General features: G+C 42.4%; 1 protein-coding gene and 1 long non-coding RNA gene across 2 annotated transcripts in view; both read left to right on the top strand.

Moving 5' to 3' along the window:
• The first annotated feature begins 5016 nt into the window (after window positions 1-5016).
• On the top strand, window positions 5017-11046 carry LOC113878275. The gene is made up of 3 exons (XR_003506962.1): window positions 5017-5220; window positions 9564-9657; window positions 10845-11046. It is a non-coding gene; the product is annotated as an uncharacterized LOC113878275 (long non-coding RNA).
• Window positions 11047-16132: 5086 nt separating this feature from the next.
• The window catches only part of HEATR6 (HEAT repeat containing 6), a 32646-nt gene continuing 24279 nt past the window's right edge, over window positions 16133-24499 (top strand). The window contains exons 1-5 of the mRNA XM_027516882.1: window positions 16133-16365; window positions 18813-18920; window positions 21383-21523; window positions 21989-22104; window positions 22937-23051. Of these exons, the coding sequence (XP_027372683.1) occupies window positions 16147-16365; window positions 18813-18920; window positions 21383-21523; window positions 21989-22104; window positions 22937-23051 (699 nt within the window). The 5' untranslated portion in view covers window positions 16133-16146. The remainder of the gene's footprint in view (window positions 16366-18812; window positions 18921-21382; window positions 21524-21988; window positions 22105-22936; window positions 23052-24499) is intronic.

Genomic DNA, 24499 nt, shown 5'->3' with positions numbered 1-24499 from the left:
GGCAATAAGGAGTTCATGATCTGAGCCACAGTCGGCTCCTGGTCTTGTTTTTGCTGACTATATAGAGCTTCTCCATCTTTGGCTGCAAAGAATATAATCAATCTGATTTTGGTATTGACCATCTGGTGATATCCATGTGTAGACTCGTCTCTTGTGTTGCTGGAAGGGAGTGTTTGCTATGACCAGTGCGTTCTCTTGGCAAAACTCTGTTAGCCTTTGTCCTGCTTCATTTTGTACTCCAAGGCCAAACGTGCCTGTTACTCCTACTTTTGCACTCCAGTCCCCTATGATGAAAAGGACATCTTTTTTTGGTATTATTTCTAGAAGGTCTTGTAGGTCTTCTTAGAACCATGCAACTTCAGCTTCTTCGGCATTAGTGCTTGGGGAGCAGGCTTGGATTATTGTGACATTGAATGGTTTGCCTTGGAAACAAACAGAGATCATTCTGTCATTTTTGAGATTATACCCAAGCAGTGCATTTTAGACTCTTTTGTTGACCATGAGAGCTACTCTGTTTCTTCTAAGGGATTCTTGACCACAGCAGTAGATTTAATGGTCATCTGAATTAAATTCACCCATTTCAGTCGATTTCAGTTCATTGATTCCTAGAATGTAAATGTTCCCTCTTGCCATCTCCTGTTTGACCACTCCCAATTTATGGACCTAACATTCCAGGTTCCTATGCAATATTGTTCTTCACAACATCAGACTTTACTTCAATCACCAGTCACATCCACAACTGGGCATTTTTTTTAGCTTTGGCTCTGTCTCTTCATTCTTTCTGGAGTTATTTCTCCACTGATCTCCAGTAGCTTATTGGGCACCTACCGACCTGGGGAATTCATCTTTCAGTGTCATATCTTTTTGCCCTTTCATACTGTTGTGTCCTTGGGCTGTGTCATTCTTTCAAAAGTTGTGCCATGCCCCTTTCCCTCCTGTTACAGCAGCAACTATCTATTACCATCAGGAGGAGGAAGTCAGGGACCCAGGACAAGGGCAAGAAGGGGAAAGGAGTGGGAAAATCAAGGGGCACATTGTATAGGAAGAAAAAGTGCAGGGGGACATCTCAAGTGCCACCTCTGCATCTGCTCACACACTTGCCCTCCAAATGCACTCCTCACCCTTCCTACAAGCCTCCTTTGCTGCTGCACATATCTGTATTCACCAAGCTGTCTTGCTGGGCCCAAAATGAATGCCCAATAATACCAATAACACAGAGTTCCTTTCATTTAAAGGAGAAGCATCCTTTAAAAGGAAAAACTGCTGGGGACTTCCCTGGTGATCCAGTGGTTAAGATGCCATGCTTCCAGTACAGGGGGCACAGGTTCAGTCCCTGATCAGGAACTGAGATCCTACATACCATGAGGCCAAAATTGAAAAAATAAATGAAAAAATAAACAGAAAGGCTCTCACATTTGTGGAGGTTTAAACTAACAACCTTCTTAGAGATGAGGAATCTTGAGCCTTAGAGAAGGCATGACTTAACCAAGGTCACACAGTGGTAACTCTGACAATTAAGCCTGTGTTCCTTGGGTTACAAGCAAGATTCCTTTTTAAAATAAAACTCTCTTGAATCCTGGAAAACAGCAACATTTAATGGGTGTTTGCTATCTTCCAGGCACTGTTCCGAATATAATTATTCAATTGAATTCTCACTCCAACAGTGTAGGGTAGGTACTATTCTTAAGCTAATAATTGCAGAACACAGGGAAAAACAGATCTGGTATGTGGAGCAGTCATTGCTGATAAGAAGCTGCTATTGTTGCTGATCATAATGTTACGAAAAATCTTATGGGGATCGGGAACTCTTTGGGTGGGGACAAATCTTTCCAGACACTGGCCAGGCTTTGAGCATCTTTTGGAAAAATGATGATTGTCTGTGACTTAACTGATCCTCCTCTAGCTAATGACTCTTTAGACAGAAATTGGTCACCTGCTAAGCTTCCTGACCTCCATACCAGAATCATGAACTCACAGATAGTCACTGAGTTGACAGTAATACCAGCTTAAGCCCTGGAGTCTCTTCATGATTCAGTCTATAATTTCCAGCAGAATAAAATATGGAAAGTTCCTGATTCCTCTTTCTTTAGTGGTATTTCCTTAATGAACTGATATACTTTGGCCTGAGTTGTCTGCAGGTGCCCTAATACAGGAAATAGAAAGGCATACATTCTCTTTCGCAGAAATTATTAATAGTAGCTGCCAGTTCTGAGGCCTGTATACATATACATCTATATACATCAGTCTGTCCAACAACCGTATGAGGAGTTGCTGCCTATGCCTGCTTATCAGATGAGGAAGAAAACCCAGAAAAGGAAGGCAATTTCCCCAAGGTCACACAGCTCGCAAGTAGTGGAGCCACATGTAAATTGGATCTGTTATACTCTAGAGTCCTCTTTCTTACCTACAGTACTATATAGCATTGGTCTTATTTCCACAACCTAGGAATGACCGAGTGAAGAGCCAGGAATAAGGGCCATCTGTTGTTCCTTAACTCCTAAAATCAAAGTTACAGTTTTAGGTGGATGAACCCTCCCTTTGATCTGACTGTGTGCTCAGAATCTTCTCTAGCTCAGAGCTGCTGTGCTCCGCTAATGAAAGCTTGACAATTAGTGCCCGCTAGGTGAAGTAGAATTCTGTGTCCTCAAAAGCTTATGTGTGCCACATAGAAGAAATTTTCTAAGAATTTGGACTTAACCTGATGGTAATGAGTTCTAGAGAAGAGCGCTGTCTTTGGAGTTTAAGCTTGGTTCTGCATTGAAATGCTGTTTGGGGGATGTTATTAAACCTCTCTGTGACTTAGTTTGCTCATCTGTAAAATGGCAATAATCCTGTCTGTATTGGAAACCATATTGTGTGTCTTCCTAATTACAATGTCTCCCTGAATCTCCCTCCAACACACACACACACACACACACACACACACACTAACTCACACACACAAACACACACAGAGCCTTCAGCAGCTTTGTGTTGTTAGTTTGAGGGGATGGAGGTGACACCTGACTCAAACCAGGGCAAGGAAATTCTCTGCCCTGGCATTTTAGATTTGGGATTGGGAAAAATTTAGCGCTTTCTGGACTCATCTTGAACTCGAGCGCTCAGAGGAGGTCATATTCCCCCTACCATATGGTTTGACAAACTGAGAAAGATGGTCAGCAGAGAAAAAAATGATGAAATAGATGTGAAAGTGAAGCAGAGATGGCTCCTTTGCATTTTCATACTTAATTTCCTGTTTTAGCAATCGGACTCCTAACCAACAAACCACCTCACAGCCTTGTTAGAATTAAATACGAGGAGGTCTTTAAGGAGCCAAGCCAAGAGTAAAACCAGTGCTTACTAAATGGCATGTAGAAGTTGTTATGCCCTTCGCTCACATCTGTGGTGGGCTTCTATTCAGATCAAGGTTTTGTTGATTTTTTTGTGTGTGACAAAGCAAAAAAATTTTTTGACTTTATAGACCTATAAGGCTTAAATGTCTATTCAGCTCACAGCATCAAATAGCTGCATGCCAAGGCAAATCCAGGGAAGACTAAGGCCTCATTACCAAGGCTCTGAAGGCCCTGCTCGGCTCTAAGGAATCCAGAGGACAAGCTAAGCATGTACTTTCAGCACCAGCAAAACAAAGAACCCAAAATAAAATCAGAAAAGAGAACATCTAAAAGGAAATGAATTTAATTTCAACAATACTTTTGAGTTTAGGGCAGTTTTTAACATTTTTTGGCCTTTTTTAAAAATTGAAATTGCCTATAGAGTGATATTCTTTTCACTGTTTAGCATCTCTAAAAGTTTTTGGCTCTGAACTATTACAGAAATTAGACAGCAACCAATCTTTGGGACAGATAGGATTGAGTTCAGGTAATTTGCCAAATTGTTTGATGAATAACCCATAAATGTAGCCCTTAACCCACCTAGGAGTATTCGCAATGAATGAGGTCAATGGTTTGCCCAAAGGACCTCTGACAGGTGTATTTCAAGGGACAAATGGAGCATAACAGGGCAGATCTCTTCCTGTAGCCCCAGAATTAGGAACCAGGGCCCCTGGTGAAACGTCGAGTACTGCACTCTCTAAAGGGAAGTCAGCCATCTCGTTGAGGCCATACTAAGAGACTATAAACTGGTCCTGCCATTAGCAACCAGTCCAATCATCCTCATCTCACATTACAATAGTGATCACACAGGACACAGTATTGATGACCAAAATTCATACATGCCTCCCCTCCATTCCCGCTAACACTGGGGAGGGAAGAGGGCCGGTTCCTCCAAAACCCAAGGGGAGTGTGTGTTTCAGATGAGGAGTGGGGAATGAAATTCACTCCCTAGCTGGTTGGTTACTGTAGCCCTCCCTCAGCCCAGTGCTTCATGATGAGAGATTCTCTGGAAGAGTTTAACACGTGTATCGGGAATCTGGGTTCTCAGAAATGAAGGTGGACAGGATGAGGTGGAATGCCAGGCCAGGAAAATGACACTGATCATCCAGGCAAAGGCTACCATACCATACCACCTTTACTTAGGTCCTCAGCAGAAGAGAGAAGCAGACCCCACCCAAAGGAGACTAGAGTCACCTCCTTGCCACCAGCAGGTGGCCGAGGAGCACCCCTGTGGCTGGCTTACTGCTCCTCCCTGCCCTCAATACCAGAGGCACCAGGGCCCAGAGCAAGGCGGGGTGAAGGGGAAGAGCAGGCTGTAGCTTCCCCAGCTAGCCCCCCGCTCCTACGTTGTAATCACTGTCAGGACCTATTCCTCATGCCCAGCACGTGCCTGGTCCAGAGAAGACATCTGATACTTGTGTTCAAAAAGGAAGGAGTGAATGAAAGTTCCCCTACTCCAGTTCACCCCCTTTCTCAGCCACTCATTGCTTTCCTGGTTTAGGAGTCTTACGTGTCGGTCAGAGGAGGGTGTTCCCTTGGCTCAGAGACTTAGGTAACAATGTGGCATTACCCAAGGTACACACGGTGTGTGTGTCACATTTCTCAGGAAGTGTCAGCTTCTGGGCAGGGCTTAGACTCTGGCAGCTCCTAGTCCCACCCTCAGCCTTTCATTCCAGCTCAGAGGGTGGAAGAGGATAAATTTCTGCTCTTTGAGCCTTGTTGCATTTTTATCCGAAGACTTCCGACAGCAGCATGAAGTTGGCAGGCTTCCTCCTGCTTGTGACCCTAGTCATCCTCTGCTTAGTCATACAGGAGCTTCAGGCTGCGGTGAGACCATTCAGAGTTTTTGGTGAGTCCATGCAGAAGGCAGCCCTATCCTTTTTGCAACGAAGGAGCCAGAATGTAAGCCACGGGGGGCCAGTGGGTGCAGGGGAAGGAGGGGAAGAAAAGAGAGAGAGGAAGGTATTCCAGGCAAGGAGTCACTGCAGGGGCCCGCCTTGACTGCAGGATCTCTGTGCTTCAGCTTTGACTTTCTCCTCTCCTTTCCTCTGGTCATCCCTCCATCTGGACTCTCCGAAAGGGAAGCCTTTTGCCCTCTCATTGGCCTCCATCCATTTCTCCAGCCCCTCTCTCTCTTCACCAGTTTATCTCTTGCTACAAATAAGTTGGATTGCTTACAGAAAAATTTTCTTAAAGATGTGAAACATGATTCATCTTTTCCTTTTACTGCCAACATTCTCAAAGGAGTAATCTTCATTCTCTGCCTTTTCTTCCCCATGACTCATCCCTTAATCCCCTGAAGGCTGACTGTAGTCTCTATTGCTGCCTCTACCACTCTCCCAGATCTTCTCCTTCTTCACCTTTTTTTTCTTAAAAAAAAATTTTTTTTTTTTTCATTTTCTTTACTTATTTGGGCTTCCCAGGTGGCGCTAGTGGTAAAGAACCTGCCTGCCAATGCAGGAAACATAAGAGACTCAGGTTCGATCCCTGGGTTGGGAAGATCCCCTGGAGGAGGGCATGGCAACCCACTCCAGTATTCGTCCCTGGAGAATCCCATGGACAGAGGAGCCTGGTGGGCTACATAGGGTCACAAAGAGTCAGACATGACTGACGTGACTTAGCACACACGTGTTTTCTTATTTACTTGGCTGTGCCAGGTCTTAGCTGCTGCACACGAGATCTTCCATCTTCGTTGCAACATGCAGCATCTTCAGCTGCACCATGTTAGATCTAGTTCCCTGACCAGGGATTGAACCCAGACTCCCCGCAATGGGATCATACTGTCTTGGCCGCTGGACCACAAGGGAAGTCCATCTCCCAGACCTTCTTAACAAACCTCACAACTGTCTTGAGGAACCAGTTAAAGGTTAAAAGTCTTTAAGCTCTGCAGCATCTTTTTGCTTGCCAGTCCATCAATTCTCCAGCTTTTTTCTCTTAGATTATCTTCACTGTATCTTCTTCTCCCTAAATGTCATTGGAAACTCTTGCCCCTCTTCTCTTTGTTCTCCTTCCCTTACATTGGTTGCCAAATACCAGTCATTCTTTGAAACTGGTTCTTACACATGTTCCTTCCTTTCCGACCCCCGTTGTCACACTGCCTTTTCAGCCCTGATTACTCCACGCCCGGCAGTGCAGTAGATTCCTGACAGCTCTCCCTGTCCCTCTCTTTCTTCTGAAAGTTGCCTGCTCGGTGAATCCTGGTCCATGCTATGCTCTCACACCAGTTAATCTTTGTAAGTAAACTGCCATCACATCTCTCTCTTGACCTACCAAGTGAAATCTCAGTCCTAGGTCCCTCTGTAGCTTCGTCCCCTGCTGCCGTAGGCTTCTCTAGAAGATCAGACAGTAAAGAATCTGCCTACAATTCAGGAGACCTGGGTTCGATCCCTGGGTTGGGAAGATCCCCTGAAGAAGGAAAACTCACTCCAGTATTCTTGCCTGGAGAATCCCATGAACAGAGGAGCCTGGCGGGCTACAGTCCATGGGGTTGCAAAGAGTCAGACATGACTGAATGGTGGGGAAGGGAGGCGCTGCAAACCTGTCTGCCTTGACTTCCAACTATTCCCTATTACTTATCCAGCCTTCTGTTTGCTACTCTTCCTGTATTCCTTGTATTTCAGGGTGAAGAGTGGGAAGATGAGGCACCTAGGGTGCACAATTGAAGGAGGCGCTCACTCTCAGAGCTGTTCAAGGGCCTCCTTAAGTGTTGTGTCCTGGGTGCATCACGCACCTTTCCCTAGGCCCACCCTGTTGCATTTTCCCCTTGTGAATTTTTGCTAGTAATTTTTTTCTCTTCTCCACCTTCCCTCTCAATTCTGCCTTTAAAAGATTCCCATACTTCAAGACTTACCTTTCCTGATTCACTGGAAGTGATGTCCTCTCTTTTGCGAGCCCCTTTAGTCCTTTGGATAAACCTCTCTCAGGACGTGTGTCACATACTGCTTTGCTTTTAGTACTTTAAACATAAACTTTATCTCCACTGTGAGGCTCTAAGCTGCTGGAAAGTAATAACCTAATCTTACATCTCCAAGGGCTTCGCAGGTGGCTCAGTGGTAAAGAATCTGCCTGCCAATGCAGGAGACTCGTATTCAATCCCTGGGTTGAGAAGATCCCTGGAGAAGGAAATGGCAACTCACTCCCATATTCCTGCCTGGGAAATCCCCATGGACAGAGGAGCCTAGCAGGCTACAGTCCATGAGGTTGCAAAGAGTCAGACATAACTTAGCAACTAAACAGACCAATCCAGTCCACATATCCATACTTCCTGTATTACTTAACCTCTGCTTTTTACATAGTAAGAAATCAACAGGTATTAATGAATGACCAAACTCCTGTGAGTGGAGACAAGAATTCTCCCATTCTCTCACCATAAATCAACAACAGTTAATAAAAGCATGGAGGGACTGTACTGATTTTCTTTGAGGTCAGCAAGTACATTGTAGACATCCCACCAGGCTCCCATCTTACATCATCAGACATTGCTAATCAATTGTAGCACTCTTTCTCTTTGAGCCTGAACAAGGCGATCCAGCCTTCTCCACACAGCATGAGAACAGTCACCTCCATTGACTGGAGCTGACACTGGAGAGTGAACTTCATCCAGCCCTCCTGGATCCAAGGACTTCATTTTACCTTTGAGAAAACAAAGGCCCAGAGAGGTTCAGAGACAGAATCAGGTAGAGAATCTCCTGATCACAGCTGAGTCACCCACCCAAGCATGGCACACATTCATCCACAGCTTTGCACGCATTTTGTTAGAAACCCTTGCAGGGTCTTAAACAGCTCCCTGGACCTATTTCATTGGTCCTCAAAGACTAACCTTGAGGCTCTGGGAGTGTGCAGAGCCTCCACTTGGGTCAGGAGTGACTCCTTGAAATCTGGAGATGGACTTTTCATGCCAGGGTCAGTTTCACCCTCTGGGATGGCAGAGGGAGGTTGGCCTAGGGGCCAGAGAGTCTGGGTTGGATCCGACTTGTGTACTGACTAGTAGGAAAGTCACCTCAGTGCACCCCAGCTGGCATGCCTGTAAAAAGGGGCCAGTCAGACTCATTGCACAGAGTGGCTGCAGGGCACGCTTGATGACATTCAGCTAAGTGTAAGTCTTCCCTTCTCTGCCCTTTTCCTTGCAGAGAGAAGAGAGGGCATTGAAGTGGGCTTCTCTGCACTTCCCCTCCACAGATGCAATTATCCTCCTTTTCAAAAAAATTTTTGAGTGTAGTTGATTTACAATGTTGTATTAATTTCAAGTGTACGACAAAGTGAATTAATTATGCATGTACATATATACACTCTTTTTTTTAAGATTCTTTTCCCATATAGGCCATTACAGAGTACTGAGCAGAGTTCCCCATGCTATACAGCAGGTTCTTATTATCTATTTTATACACAGCAGTGTGTATATGTGAATCCCAATCTCCCAGTTTATCCCTTCCCCCTTTATCCTCTGGTAACCATAAGTTTGTTTTCTACATCCATGACTATACTTCTGTTTTGTAAATGAGTTCATTGGTACCCTTGTTTTTTTAGATTCCACATACAAGCGATTTCATATGATATTTGTCTTCCTGTGTCTGCCTTACTTCACTCAGTATGACAATCTCTCAGTCCATCCATGTAGCTGCAAATGGCATTATTTTATTCTTTTTTATTGCTGAGTAATATTCCACTGTATCTATGTGCCATAGCTTCTTTGTCCATTCCTCTGTTGATGGACATTGAGGTTGCTTCCATGTCCTGGCTATTGTAAACAGTATGGCAATGAACACTGGGGTGCATGTACCTTTTTGAATCACGGTTTTCTCTGGGTTGGAGAAGAAAATGGCCACCCACTCCAAGTGCCCTTGCCTGGAAAATCCCATGGACAGAGGAGCCTGATAGGCTACAGGCCATGAGGTCACAAAGAGTCAGACACAACTGACTCTTTTTTTTTCACTTTTTCTCTGGGTATGTGCCAGGAGTAACTAATTATTCTGTTCTTTAAAGTAGACCTTACTTTGTTGAGATTGTGTGAATGCCTTGCTTTTCATTGAAATACATAAGATGTTGATGAGTACTACTCTGTGATTAATCATTTATAAATTATATTATGTATTGAACTCGAAGAAGGGGGAAATGGCTGCTTAATCATGGGCTGGCCTCCGTAACACCTGTGTCTAGAGCACGGCAGTTTTCAGCTGGTTTGTTCTAATTCAGGCACCTGTGTTGAACTCTGCAATGGCGACTGGGACTGTGGGCCAGAAGAGCGCTGTGTCAGCAATGGCTGTGGCCACGTCTGTGTTTAACTAAGGTAAAAACATCAGGTCCTTCCCTGCTTCCTCATTCCACGTTGAAGCCAGGCAGGCAGTACACTCGGCCCTAGTGGAACTTCCCAGAAGTAGATGAGACAGAAGCCTATCTCTTATGACCTCTCCCTCTTCACCCATCCTTCCCAAGAAAAAGAAGCACCTATCCCAGGATGGTGGTTTCCAAATAATTTCATTTAAAATAATTTCATTACCTGATATATCCTAGAGAAAAATCAGACTATTCATTTGAGAGGAAAAAAAAAAAGATAAAAATCACCCACCCCCAAATGATGTTTGCTTAACACTTTGGTGCATATTTTAAACATATAACACACATGTATAATATCTATGTGAAAATAAGATAATCATGTACCTATTTTGATTTCTTGATTATTTTACTTAAAGATAGCTAGTGAGAGAATTCCCTGGCAGTCCAGTGGTTAAGATTCCATGGTTCCAATGCAGAGGACACAGGTTCGATCCCTGGTTAGGGAATTAAGATCCCACACGTGGTACACAACAGTCGTTTTTAAAAAAAGAAGAAATAGCTAGTAAACAACTTTTAATATCAACACTGATGTTTCTATCCCATCATCTCTAATGCCCTTCATGTGTGCTCATGTGTGTGTCCACCATGTATGGTCATATACTTAGCAAGCTCCATAAGACACATTTAACATATTTCTTATTTTTAATATCATTAATATGGCTGTAGTGAATACTGATTGGTGTACATACTGTTATTAATTTATTTGGAATAAATTCTAAGGTGTACAATTGATGACCAAGGAGTATGCTTATTTTAAGCCTTGGATGACATTGCCATAGTAAATGATAAGAGCCCCTTTCCTATAAAAATATTTCAGAGGCTTCACATGATAAATCCTTTACTGTCAGTAGCTATCGATTGAAAACAATGAAAAATAAAAAAGCTACCAGGATTCAGTTTTGATTACAAATTGTGTTAAACACAACAGAATCAACACATACTTTTAAATAACCTGCTTGTGTTCAGAATGTATTATTTGCCTTATCCACCCACAATCCCTAGGGCATTTATGGCCTTGTTGGTTCCTGGCAGATTCTTATTGAGTCCCAGAACTGGAAAATCTTGTCTCTCAATTGTATTCTGTGGATTCAGGTCCCCAAACAACAGGTCTCATGCATAATTATTTTGTACATTTCACAGGATGAAGACTTACCCTATGGCCCCCTTTCTCTAGCAATTGTTCATTCCTTCCTAGAGTTCCTATTTGCAAAGATGTGACTGTTTGAAGGTCCTTGCCCAGGAAGACAGATGAAGACAGGGACCTATGGATGGAGTGGACAAAGGATGTGGTTGGGAAGAGAAAATAATTGTTTCTTTTAATAAATCATCATCGTTAAAAGTACCCACAGTACTTGATTTGTTTGGTGAGGGATGGTAAGGAAGAAGATGAGGCAATGGGGAATAGACGACATTTGTTGAGCACTTACTATTCAACAAGGACTGTGTTATACACCCCACAAGTATCATCTAATTTATCCTACAACAACCTTGTGACTATGCTTATTATCACTACCCCTTTACATATAAGGACACTGAGGTCTGAAGAAATCAATTTGCTCAAAGTCATCTAACAGACAAGTGTCAAGGCTTTAAGTATATTTCCACGTCAAACTTTAAGTCCTATACATTATGGCATAGTGGTTAGGAGATCCAACTTGAAATTTCAAACCTAGGCCCACCATACAACTGTGTGACCTTTAGCATATGTCCTAACCTTTCTGTACTTCAGTTTCCTCCACTATATAACAGTATATTCGTCATAGAGCTGCAAGGATAAAAGCAGTGAGTTCATGTAAAGTGCATTGAATAGTGCCTGACACATGGGAAACATCCAATAAATGTTAACTAAATGATTGTTATTATTATCAAATTGATGAGCTGATGACTCTTAGTCCTAATTTTTTAAGACTCTAGAACAGAATCCAAGGCTAATTCTCCTTCCTGGCCTCTACTAGTTTATCTCAATATTAAAAACCAGCACCCCCACCTCCTGTTTTCCCCATTACAAAATGTGGGAGGTTAAAATTGACTTAAAATTTCGTATCCATGTTTTTCACAGTCACAGAGTTAAGATTCAACTGGTCCTGGGACATTCCCGGCTATCCAGTGGCTAAGACTCTGTGCTCCCAATGCAGAGGGCCTGGGTTCAGTCCTGGTCAGGGAATGAGACCCTTCATGCCACAACAAAGACAGAAGATCTCATGTGTTACAACTGACCCAGCACAGCCAAGTCAATAAATAAATTAAAGTAAATATGAAAAAAATAAAAAGATTCAACTGGCCCAGGTTGTTTGTAGTCTGATGTTGACTTATTTACTACCTTCGTAGCCCCTAACAAACCATTTAAATTTTCTTTCAAACCACTTAAACTTTCTTTAGCTGTAAAAGGGAGAAATAATAATATCCACCTCATTTGAATCCTAAGGTTTATAGGACTTTACAGTATACAGAACATTTGATATTCACATTAACCAACAAATGGCAAATAGGGGCTCTGAATAAATAATAGTGAATCCATTCATTCTGTCAACAGGTATCGTGGGTTGCCTGTTACATCCTAGGTGCTACGCAAGCAATGAGGATACAGTAGTGAACCAAGCAGATGGTATCTGTGCTTTCATAAAGCTTACATTCTAGAAGAAGAAACAGGTAATAAACAAGTAAATAAAGACGATAACTACACATTATGGTCAACGTTCTGAAGGAAGTAAGGAAGTGAATTAGAAATGGGGGAAGGGGATAAAACAAAGCCTACTTCCATTAGAATGATCCAGACCCTAATGAGGTGATAAAAATGAAGTTTTAACAGGGTTCCAAAATGTGAAACAAGTGACGGACTTCCTTGGCAGTTCAGTGGTTAAAACTGCACCTTCCAATGCAGGGTGCAGATTCCATCCCTGGTCAGGGAGCTACGATCCTACATGCCTCTGAGTCAAAAAAAAAAAAAAAAAAAAAAAATATATATATATATATATATATATATAAAACAGAAGCAATATTGCAACAAATTCAATAAAGACTTTAAAAAATAGTCCATATCAGGATTTCCCTTGTGGTCCAGTTGTAAAGAATCTGCCTGCCAATACAGGGAACATGAGTTCGATCCCCAGTCCAGGAAGATTCCACATGCCTCAGAGCAAGTAAGCCCATGTGCCACAATTACTGAGCCTATACTCTACAGTCTGTGCTCTGCAACAAGAGAAGCCACTGCAATGAGAAGCCTGTGCACGACAGAGTAGCCACTGCTCACCACAACTAGAGAGCATGGATGCAGCAGTGAAGACTCAGTGCAGCCAAAACTAAAAAGAAATATTTTTTTTAATGCTTAAAAAAAAAGGTCTGCATCCAAAAAAAAAAAAAAAATCTTTAAAAAAAAAGGCTAAATTCCAGAATAAGGCTCCAGATCACTTTACGCAGAATTTATAAAAGGAAATGTCTGTGAACTTAGCACCCATTAAAGGCTCACAGTCACTGTAAGATTATAAAAATATTGAGGGTGAGGACAGGTGAGGATGTGTGAGATTTTCTTGGGAGTGCTTTTGACAAGCTGTGAATGCCATAGTTTGGAGGTTACTGTCTAAATACAAGCCAATTCCAGGGGGTTTCAAAGCCCTCCCTGAGAGTTTGATATGTTTCCTTCAGTTGGTAATCACCATGGAGTAGGAATGTTCATTTCCTTTGAGAAACCCCACTACCATCCATAAGGATATGTTCCATCAGAAATCAACAGACTGGTATGGTTTACAATATTTGAGTTGTTCAGTCTTGAATAACACGAATTGTGGGTCATCCATGTGTCAACCTAACATGAGCCACATCAAACCTTGGTTCCTTCCATGGTTTCTTTCACTCCACCTTCACTATGGTGATGACCAGGCCTCACCTCCTTCTAGCCCAGTGTGTTGGACATCTCTTATGTGCTGCTTCAAATATTCTCAGCCTTTCAATCTTATCCTGATTGTTGCTATGTGCTGTGCTTAGTCACTCAGTCATGCCTGACTCTTTGCAACCGCATGGACGGTAGCCTGCCAGACTCCTCTGTCCATGGGGATTCTCCAGGAAAGAACACCAGAGCAGGTTGCCATGCCCTTCTCCAGGGGATCTTCCCAACCCAGGGATTGCAACCAGCTTATCTGCTGCATCTACTAGCTCAGCACAAGCTAAATTGTCAGACTTCTGACCCTATTGGCTCACACCTCTCACTTTTGCCTCAAGACTTGTCTATGCAAAGGCAGACTCCTGCAGGAACTGCCATACACAGATGTATGCTCAACCCAGAAGCTCTGCAGAACTAATGTTTAGTGGGGAAACACTTGACAATAGAGGCCAAAGGCTGGCAGACATAAGCTCCCCACTTCCATTCCTCAGGACAGGGTTTCTGAGAGCATTCCATAAAGCTTTTCATAACATCCTAAAGATCCAGCAATCATTCACCCCTTGCAATAATCAACTTGGTAGCACATATAGATTCTCCTTTCCTGTTCATTCCTGAGTAAATCACTCACATATCAACCTCACTTGAGGCTCTGCTTTAGAATTCAGACTAAAACATCAGTGACTAGTTCTCAGCTCCTGATGTCTGAGCAGATGTTTGAATATCATACATAATATGTATGTATGATACATATTATCACACACATACATAAGTATACACACACCCCAAGAATAAACAGTAATAGACAAGCATAATTAAATCCAAATTCAAATGTAAAATAAGTATTTCTCCCCCAATAAACCCAGTCTTCAGAGAACTAGCTTTTAAAAAATACATATATTATTCCTTTGGCTGTGCCAGGTCTTAGTTACAGCACTTGGGATCTTCAGTCTTCTTAGGGAAATGTAGGATTTTCTGCAGTGGTGGCATGTGGAAACTTTAGTTTCAACATGTGGGTATCTAGTTCCCTGATCAGGAATCGAACCCGGGCTCCAAGCATTAGGAGTATGGAGTCGAACCCAGGCTCCAAGCACTAGGAGTATGGAGTCTTAGCCACTGGGCCACCAGGGAAGTCCCACAACTACCTCTTCTAAAACATAGCCCCTATTTTCATTGCTAAACATAGGTGTTTTATTAAAAGATGCATAGTTAGCCGACTTCGAGGGTTTCTCTAAGAGTCATGGGTGATACTTATATTTTATATTTGCATAACTCAAATCCCTCGAGTTGGTTTTCCTAGTCTGCCCAAATACAAATTTCAAGCCTTCACCTGTCCGGTGACTGAAAACTGTTCACCGCTAAAAATGTTTATTTTGTTCCCCTCATTTTAAATGGGGACATTTAAATTTTCTTTTTCTTCTTTTCAACGTTTCAGGAAATCTTGGGGCGTCCAATCTCAACCAGGTCATCCTTAGGCAAGTTACATTTTACATGGTTCAGTTTGAACTTCTAAATTACTTTTGTGTGGTGAGGCTGCTTTAAGGTCTACAGGATTCACGGTCAGCTGCAAAGAAGACTGGGCAACACAGTCTTAATTCTGGGTGGTTTGTGTCTGGAGAAAAAAATTAGGGGCTCCAATACGATGTAAGAAAAGAAGAATGTCGAACTAGCAGTTTCCGCCACTCCTATCCACAGCGGCCGCTCTGCAATCCTAGGCCGAATCTGAAACGCTTAGTGCTAAACGGGAATGTCAGTTCAGTTCGGTTCACTGGCTCAGTCGTGTCCGACTCTTTGCGACCCCATGAATCGCAGCACGCCAGGCCTCCCTGTCCATCACCAACTCCCGGAGTTCACTCAAACTCACGTCCATCGAGTCGGTGATGCCATCTAGCCATCTCATCCTCTGTCGTCCCCTCTTCCTCCTGCCCCCAATCCCTCCCAGCATCAGAGTCTTTTCCAATGAGTCAACTTTTCGCATGAGGTGGCCAAAGTACTGGAGTTTCAGCTTTAGCATCATTCCTTCCAAAGAATACCCAGGGCTGATCTCCTTTAGAATGGATTGGTTGGATCTCCTTGCAGTCCAAGGGACTCTCAAGAGTCTTCTCCAACACCACAGTTCAAAAGCATCAATTCTTTGGCGCTCAGCTTTCTTCACAGTCCAACTCTCACATCCATACATGACCACTGGAAAAACCATAGCCTTGACTAGACGGACCTTTGTTGGCAAAGTAATGTCTCTGCTTTTCAATGCTGTCTGGGTTGGTCATAACTTTTCTTCCAAGGAGTAAGCGTGAAAAGAGGAACGGGACTGTCAGCCCTACCCAATAACAAACCCTCCGGGGGGTAGGGACACAAATAACAGTCCTCGCTTTTTAGTCAGGGTTCAAGGAGAGGCGGGTGCCGAAACAGTCTCCCAGAGAATTTCTGATACGTTTTCAAAGAGGGAGCCTGTAGTTTCAAAACCCCTTCCCACCTCAGGTTCCGACCCGAAACAGGCATTTCCGGAACTGGCGCGTGGAGGCGGGGGGCTGCCCCGGAAGTGTTTGTCTGTTGTCCTACGTAAGAAAGATGGCGGCGGCGCAAGTCGTGGGTTCCCTGCCAGGCGGGCCGCCGCCAGAGACGCCGGGGGAGCCACCCTTCGAGCAGGGCCGTGGGTTTCGCTGTTTGTCGGCCAGGCTCTGCGCCCTTCGCCCGGATGACAGCAGTTCCGGCCGCACGGAGATCCACCTGCTCTTCGACCAGCTCATCTCCGAGACCTACAGCGAGGGCTGCGGCGTGGCCCCTGAGGTAGGCCCGCTGGCCTGGGCCCCGCCCTTCAGGGAGCTCGGCCTGTGGCCTTTTCCCAGCCTTGCTTCACAATGCTTAGTCGCAGGCTTAGTTTGCCCCCTCCGACCATGGTGCAGTCTCTAGCCTCCTCTTTCCGGAAGACACTGCGGTGCCTGGTAGAGTCGCTTCTTTAAAATTCCAGCTTGCCGACTTGTGCTCTGATAACATCGCAGGTGTCATCTCTGGTGCCGCTTTCCCGTCCCTCCGCTCCCCGCGTCCGGAACTCTGTGTGTATAAAATTCCCTACTACCACGTTCTTCACTTCACCGTGCACAGTTCCAGGGATTTTGGAACCTTGGATGTTATTCAGTTCAGTTCAGTTGCTCAGTCGTATCCGACCACAGTTCAAAAGCATCGATTCTTGGGCGCTCAGCTTTCTTTTCTTCACAGTCCAACTCTCACATCCATACATGACCACTGGAAAAACCATAGTCTTGACTAGACGGACCTTTTTTGGCAAAGTAATGTCTCTGCTTTTCAATACGCTATCTAGGTTGGTCATAACTTTTCTTCCAAGGAGTAAGCGTCTTTTAATTTCATGGCTGCAGTCACCATCTGCAGTGATTTTGGAGCCCCAAAAAATAAAGTCTGACACTGTTTCCACTGTTTCCCCATCTATTTCCCATGAAGTGATGGGACCAGATGCCATGATCTTCGTTTTCTGAAAATTGAGCTTTAAGCCAACTTTTTCACTCTCCTCTTTCACCTTGATGTTATTAGGTCTATTTTATTGATAAACATACGGACGCTTACAAGGGTCCACTCTAATATTGCTGGCAAAAGGCAGAACTAGAATGAGAACTATGAGTTTTGGCCATTTTCTGTTCCTCCATGCTAGTTCACCCTCTCTGTCTGTTTAGAAGTACTTTTTGTATATATTATTCACACGCATCAGGCCTTGGATACTACTTACTTACTAAATTCTGTAAACCCAGTCATAAGCTGTCTTCTGGCGCTCACAGGCATCTCAAACTTGACATTTCTCAAAAATTGGTTCTTTATCTCCATACACCCACTCCATCCCCAATCTGTCACATGCCTCAACGCATACAAACAGAGTGCGCCCAGTCACATAGGACACAGGTGCAGACACTGGTTCTTCACCCTCCTTTACAGATCCTTCCAATCTGGATTCTTCAGAATCTGTCTAGGAAATGTTTCTCAGTTCCATCCCCTCCTCTCTATTTGCATTGCGAATGCCTGAGGCAAGATGACTCTCCTGGACTGTTCACCAGTCTCCTCTAACTTGCTGTCTGCAGCCGTTCTGCATACCATTATTTGCTCTCCTGTGGGAGTGGTCTTTTCTTTAGTGGGAAAGGAATCTCACTAGAAAAGTGAAACTCTGACCTGGGAAGATCTTCAGTGCATATTGGTAACTGGCCAAAGCAAAGTTACAGTATGAGACCACTATAGGGGGCGGAGGGCTTGAAAATAAATATACATTTATAGATGCAAAAAGTTCAAAACAATGTATGGGAGAGTTTACAATGCAGTAATAGTTTGTGTCACCAGGGAGCGGAGTGGAATTAAGGGAGGAATCGGAGACTTATGCTTTATTTGTATAATTTGTGCCTTTCCAGTCTTCTGTCACTCTTGCTTCTGTGGGTTTCGTGCAGTCATTTGAAACTTGCCGTTCCTCAGGCAGGTACTGGTGTTTGTTCCAGACCTGCCCACTCCATTCCCTTTGCTTGCATTGTCTACGACCTTGACGTCTACAACCTTGACTGGCAGTTGTACTCATTCTTCAGATCATTTTAGGTTCTGTTTAAAAATTGTCTCTACAGGACTTCCCTAATTACTGTTTCCCAGTAGAATTTGCAGTTAATTCTTTCAGCACCCAATACACTTTAATTATGTGTGAGCAGTATTTCTGTCTCCCTCGCTAGATTGTGAGCTCTTTGAGGTTCAGGAATATGTTCACATTTGGAGCCCAAAGACCTGGCACAAAGCAGGTGCTCAGAGCCTTTTAGTTCAATAAACGTCAAGAGATGAATGAGAGGTGTGATTTCAGATAGTTTCCTTTAAAAAAAAAAAAAAAAAAGATTTTCTAACTGCATTAAATTTATGCAAGTGTGATTTCTGATTTTCCCAGTGGCATTGCAAATTCAGTTTGCTTACCTTTGGTATTTTTAATTTTGGTGTGTGCTATTATATTCTGGAATCCTTTACTAGGTTATTTATTTGTACTGTCTCTACATATGTAGAGACTCTGTGGAGTCCTTGACTGTATAAAAGTCATTGATTCTTTTCCTCCTTTTTTAGCACATGCTGTGTTTATGCTTTCATCTTAACTCATTTTGAGTGTGAATGTTCACTTTTAGTTTCTCATTTGGCTGTTGGGGGCGGGTCTTCCCTTGACTAATAGGTGTAGCACCTTTTCATTCTTTTTGTTTGTTTGTTTTTTGTAGGATGTCAGTACTCTTCTTGTCCAAGCGTGCCGACTCGTGCCTCTTAATCAGAATCATCTTGTCAGCAAATTGTCTCAGCTTATCCACCATTTACTTAACACGTTACAGGTAATCCTGTAGGTAACTTTAGAATTCAGATCATGACTTTTGAGAATAAGTAACTATCTTTGAGATACTACATCTGTGTTAGGAATGATAGCCTGGTCTTTTCAAAAGCTTTGCAAATATGAGAAACAATTGCCTTACTAAGAATTATATCAAAACAAATATAACTGACCAAAAAAAGAAAGTTTTCCGCCAGTTTGTCCATCAGAGGGATTCCTGTCTGTTTGTTTCAGGAAACCAATATCATTCAAGCCCCCAGACCTTAGAATTTTTCAGGAAAGATGTATTAATATTTGACTAAACGTATATCTAAGAATAAGTTGAAATATCCCCAACCTCTTTCCTATCAATATTTTTTTCCCTCTCCCAAAGCTACCATTTTTGTCATCTAACCTAAGAAGTTGCTTAGCTGGGGTGGGGCCCTAGATAAAAAGATCCCTGATATCTTTTTAGGAACAGTTCAAAAATTGAGGCTCTTACTGTAAACTACTACATGAGTATTTGAATGTAGTTAGCACAAAACTTATCAACTAAGTAATCTGAGGTGCTTCTGGTTGCAAGAAACAGAAGAGACAACCCAGAATAGCTAAATAATTTTTTTTTTAAATTATCTTACATCACACGCTCCAAGGAATGCAGCTTTAAGGGCATTTAATAATTAAGAAGCTTTCTGGCATCTTTCCATTCTGCCATGCTAAGTGGATGGGTTGTCCTGAGCTAACATCTCTCACACTCATTAGATGCCTAAAATCCAGGAATCCCATGGAAAATAAGTAAATAACACCCAGCGGAAGCAAAAGAACTATTTATTTTCTTTCTCTTTTATTTAAGAATGAGGAAGCTTACCCCCTAGACTCTCCAGCAAATTTTCCCTGATACCAGGCTGGAGAGACCTAGGTGGTATTAGGACCCCTCTGTAGCAGTCTAATCAGGGAATGGAATTACCGTGAATGGCTTAAACCAGGAATTTCAACCTCGACTGCTCATTAGAATCACCTGGAGGACTTCTGCTCCCTAAATGATTAACAGTATGCAGCTCAACCCTTCTATCAGGGTTTCTCATCTTCAGCACTGTTGATATTTTGGATTGGATAAATCTGGGTTATGAGGGATTGTCCTGTGCATTGGAAGATGTTTAGCGGCATCTTGGCCTCTACTCAGCAGATGCCAGTAGCATTCCTCCAGCTGTGACAGTCAAAAGTGTCTACAGGACAGTGCCAGGTGTTCCCTGGGGGACAAAATCGCCACTGATGGAAAACCACTGTCTTAGCAGAATTGGGATTTACCTTCAGGTCTCATGTGGGAAAGGTGGACATCCAAATAAGATCAGCCCTCTGCCAGCAAGGAAAGAGGAGATGAATGCTGCAGGTGGCCAACTGTGTCTGATACTTGTGACTTCCTAAATGAAATAAGACGGTTTTAGAGTTTAGAATTTTTCAGACTAATGTGGTGGCGTCTGAACATTGGCTATCCTTAGCTACATGTGCTAATAAGCCACTTCAGTCATGTCCGACTCTATGGACTGTGACCCTATGGATTATAGCCTGCCAGGCTCCTCTGTCCGTGGGATTCTCCAGACAAGAATTCTGGAGCAGCTTGCCATTTCCTTCTCCAGGGGATCCTCCCAACCCAGGGATCGAACCTGCGTCTCTTGTATCTCCTGCATTGGCAATTGGTTTCTTTACCACTAGCACCACCTGTTCTTGCCTAGAGAATCCCAGGGACGGGGGAGCCTGGTGGGCTGCCGTCTATGGGGTCGCACAGAGTTGGACACGACTGAAGCGACTTAGCAGCACCAGCAGCAGCACCACCTGGGAAGCCTACATTCTTAGCTATATCATCTTTTTAACACTGACAGTTAGTAAAGTTCCTGATCATGCATGGCACCCATAACCCTGAACAAGTTTCTGGCATTTGAAGACAGTTTATTTCAGTTGTCCATGAATTGATACTTGGATTAGTGTACTTTATCCAATAAAATCATAAACTCCTTAAGGACAGGAATATGCTATTTCTTCCTGTTATATTCCCCACATCATAGCAAAGACATAATAGCTATTTAGCAGGCATATTTAGTCACAGTGTGTTTGTCAAGCATTTACCAGGTATAAAGAAACATAGTTGAAACCAATACAACATTGTAGACATTAAAAAAATAAAATTTAAAAAATTTCTTTTCAGTGGATCAGACTTAACATCTGTGTATTTACAACTGCCACTGTCTGGTTAGTTCAAGAAAAAGTTACAAGGACTTTGCCAGGTTCTATTTGGAGTGGAAGGATTAAAGGGAAAGAAGGGAGCAGACACTGGGGCAAGAAGAAGGTTCTCTCGATCAGATCTTTTTGACAAAAAAATATGGACACACACGTACTCTCTCACACACAGCTTGATTCAGGTGAGCATTCATGTCTGAAAAGGAATATTTTTTTAAAAGTTAGATCATATTTATTTTTCCCTCTCGATAGGTGATTGTTGATGAGCAGAACCTGGATTTTCTGTTGGCATATACTATTTCTGCTATTCAGCAGTGCAGTTCCTGGACGCACATGCAGATTCTCCAAGCTCTGGCAGCCCTGGTTTACTGCAATGGCTCAAAGTGTCAAAAGGTAAACTGTGTTCTGTCTTTGCTTTGAAGGTTGAGAACACAGGCTCTAAACCCGCAGGCATGTGTTGAGATTTCTCTCCTGCCATTACTTAAATGTGTAACCTTGAGTAACCCTTACTCAGTCACTCTGAGCCTTGTTTCCTCATGTGTAAAATAGTTCCTCTGGGGGTGAAGTCTCATTTGTAAAGTGCTTGGGACTTGGTACATATCAGTCGTTATTATCATTACCTTTCATGTATTCAGCCAAGCCAAGACGAGAGAGCTTCAGCAGCAGGCTTGGCTGAGAGTACTGATCCTTACTGATGTTTTTTGGCATATTTTTGTATGCCTATCTGAAGGATTTACCTAGCAACTAGTCTCTTGGTACTTAAATTTCCTTTAGTTGAAAAAAAAAGAAATCTGTTTAAAAAATAATATTTTCCTAGCAGCTTTCCTTCGGCCAACATTGGCTGTGATTTTGTTTCAGTACCTTCCAGACTTGCTTGGCAAGAGTGGACTCTTGATGAAGTTGAGCGACTTGGCTCAGTCGGACCCTGAAGTTAGGAGAGCTGCAGTGCATTGTATGGCAAACTTATGTCTCAGGTATGTGGATTCAGTCATTTCCCAAGCTGTGATAAGACAGGGCCTCTCATGGGCCTTTTGTAGGTGGTTCAATCTGTCTGAAGCCAGAGCCAACTTAGAAAAATAATCTTATGTTGCATTTCTCATGCTCTTTGCTAATAAGATCATCTTATGTTGTTTATTTTTAATTTTAACATTGCTTGTAAAGAAAGCTCATAAAGAAGTAAAGGAAAAAATAGACTAGGGCCTTATTTCTAAAATATGGTGAAAGTGATAATATGTGCAGTGTGTTGAGGTTTTGTTTTTCTGTTGGTATAAATTGTAACCGTATTAAATCTTTTAGAAGGATATATTCATACTAATTTAAGCTTTGGTGAGATATATCTGTCATAGCCAATTTATTCAAAGAAAATAGAAGCAATACCAGCTGCCCAGTTCTGGATTCATGCAATAGAAAGTGAGCAACCCAAGCTTGAACGGATGTGTAATATCTTGTTTCCACATTGCCGTATTGTCCAGTGGCTCAGGAGGCAGGTCCAACGGTGTGATTCTAGCTGGACATCTGTATTATTTCCCTCTAAGAACCAAAAAGCAGAATAAAAAAGATTTCTCTTTCTGTGTATTTGTTTCCCTACCAACTTCTGTAACGTTTCCCTGAGGAAACCATTCTTCTTCCTGTTCCTTCCAGCCTTGTGCCTGTCCACAGCAGTAGTTAACCAAAGTGCATAATCTTCTGTGATACAGTTTGATTCAGGATATATCCCAATTCCATTAGTCAATGGTACTGTTACTCTTTTGCAAGCCCTATTTCAAAGGCAACTGCGTTTTGAGTTGCTTTCTCTGTATGTTTTAGTGTGCCCGGACAGCCGTACTTGGAGGAGCCCTACCAAAATATCTGCTTCCAAGTTTTCTTGACCACTTTACAGTCTCCAAAATCATCTGACATGGATGACATCACGTTCTGCATGGTGGGTGAGACTACCTCTAATCTTATGACGGTTACCGATGTGTCTAGAAGCAGCAGTGGAATGAAAGCTGCTATTAAGAGTTTAATTTGGTTGCTTGTATTAGTTTTGTCTAGAGATACATGCATAGGGGAATGATTATAACGTAAAAAGACTGAAATCATCTTTCAGATTTAAATAACAAGAAATGTTTTTGTTTGTTTTGTTTTGCCATTGTTTTTTGTTTTGCAATTCTAAGTTCTTAAAACTACTGTTCCACTCCTGACTTTAAAAGCTGTACAGTTTCAGACTAGTGACTGTCTTTTAGATGGAAGGTAAAGGGGTGGATTTCAACAAAATCTGCAGTATTTTATTTCTTTTTAAAAAAATCTGATGCAAAGATGATAGTTTATTAATGTGATTTAAATTCAGTAACACTTTTCAAAAATTATAGATCAAAGGTGGTGAAAATTTCTTATATAAAGTCTGCTTAGATAAAACTACTGGGAGCAATTTGTTCTCCATGCCCCCAGGTTTTCTTTTTCTGTATTTCTAAAAAATGAGCATATTTTAAATTTTTAAATGGGATCATATTTAGTGTGCTGTTTTGCAACTCTCCTTTTTAAAGTTAATACATCTTGAACATCTTCTTAGTACCTCTTGATGTACCTCATGTTTTACAACTGCTACGGCTGGGAGACCTTGGCAAGATCTTGAGCCTATGTGTTCTTCATCTCTGGAATGGGACAGAGGTTATAACTACCTTGTAGAGGTCTTATGAGGTATATATGATCTAAAAGCATTTAAAATGCTTGGGAAAGTGCTTGCTGTTATTGTTAAGTTTCATATGTAGCAGAGGTTTAGCTTCTTAAATAATCATTGTCATAATGATGGAAATGAAAGTTTTTTTCAGCATTTCTACTACTTTACACAAGGCTACAGTTCATATCCTTTCCCTGTAGAGAGTTTTTCTTAAGTACAGAATCCTATAAATGAGATTACTGGCCAAAAAGTTAATGCTGATCAGAATTGCCCTCCAGAATCCTGTTCCCACATGCATTCCTTTGCTTTTAAAAGCTGCTGTAAAAAAAAATAAGATAAAAGAGCTCCTGTGGTTACATGATAAAAGAGATTTCCTGTTTCTGATCTCTGCCACTACATTTTTATTCCTATCATATTCTTCCCACTAAACATCTTTTTTTTTTTTCTTGCTCACCATTAGTATATGCTGGCTTAGGAACATGTACAAAAAGACCACTCGTACTCAATAAAAGCACTCTATTCTTCAAGAAAATAATTGGTAGTCGATCATCAGCTCTGTCCTCTGGATCTTCATCTTTGTTTTTCTCTCCCCGTCCCACATCTAAAGTTTGTTTTTTTTTAATCGCCTAAAGGTCTTTTTTTTCCATCCTACGAAGTGCTAGAAAGTTGATCCCTGGACAAACAAATTTCATTTACTTTTTAACTTTTTC

Source organism: Bos indicus x Bos taurus, chromosome 19 (genome assembly GCF_003369695.1).
Source record: "Bos indicus x Bos taurus breed Angus x Brahman F1 hybrid chromosome 19, Bos_hybrid_MaternalHap_v2.0, whole genome shotgun sequence".
In the NCBI taxonomy this organism is placed as follows: domain Eukaryota; kingdom Metazoa; phylum Chordata; class Mammalia; order Artiodactyla; family Bovidae; genus Bos; species Bos indicus x Bos taurus.
This window is presented reverse-complemented; position numbering and strand designations above follow the sequence as displayed.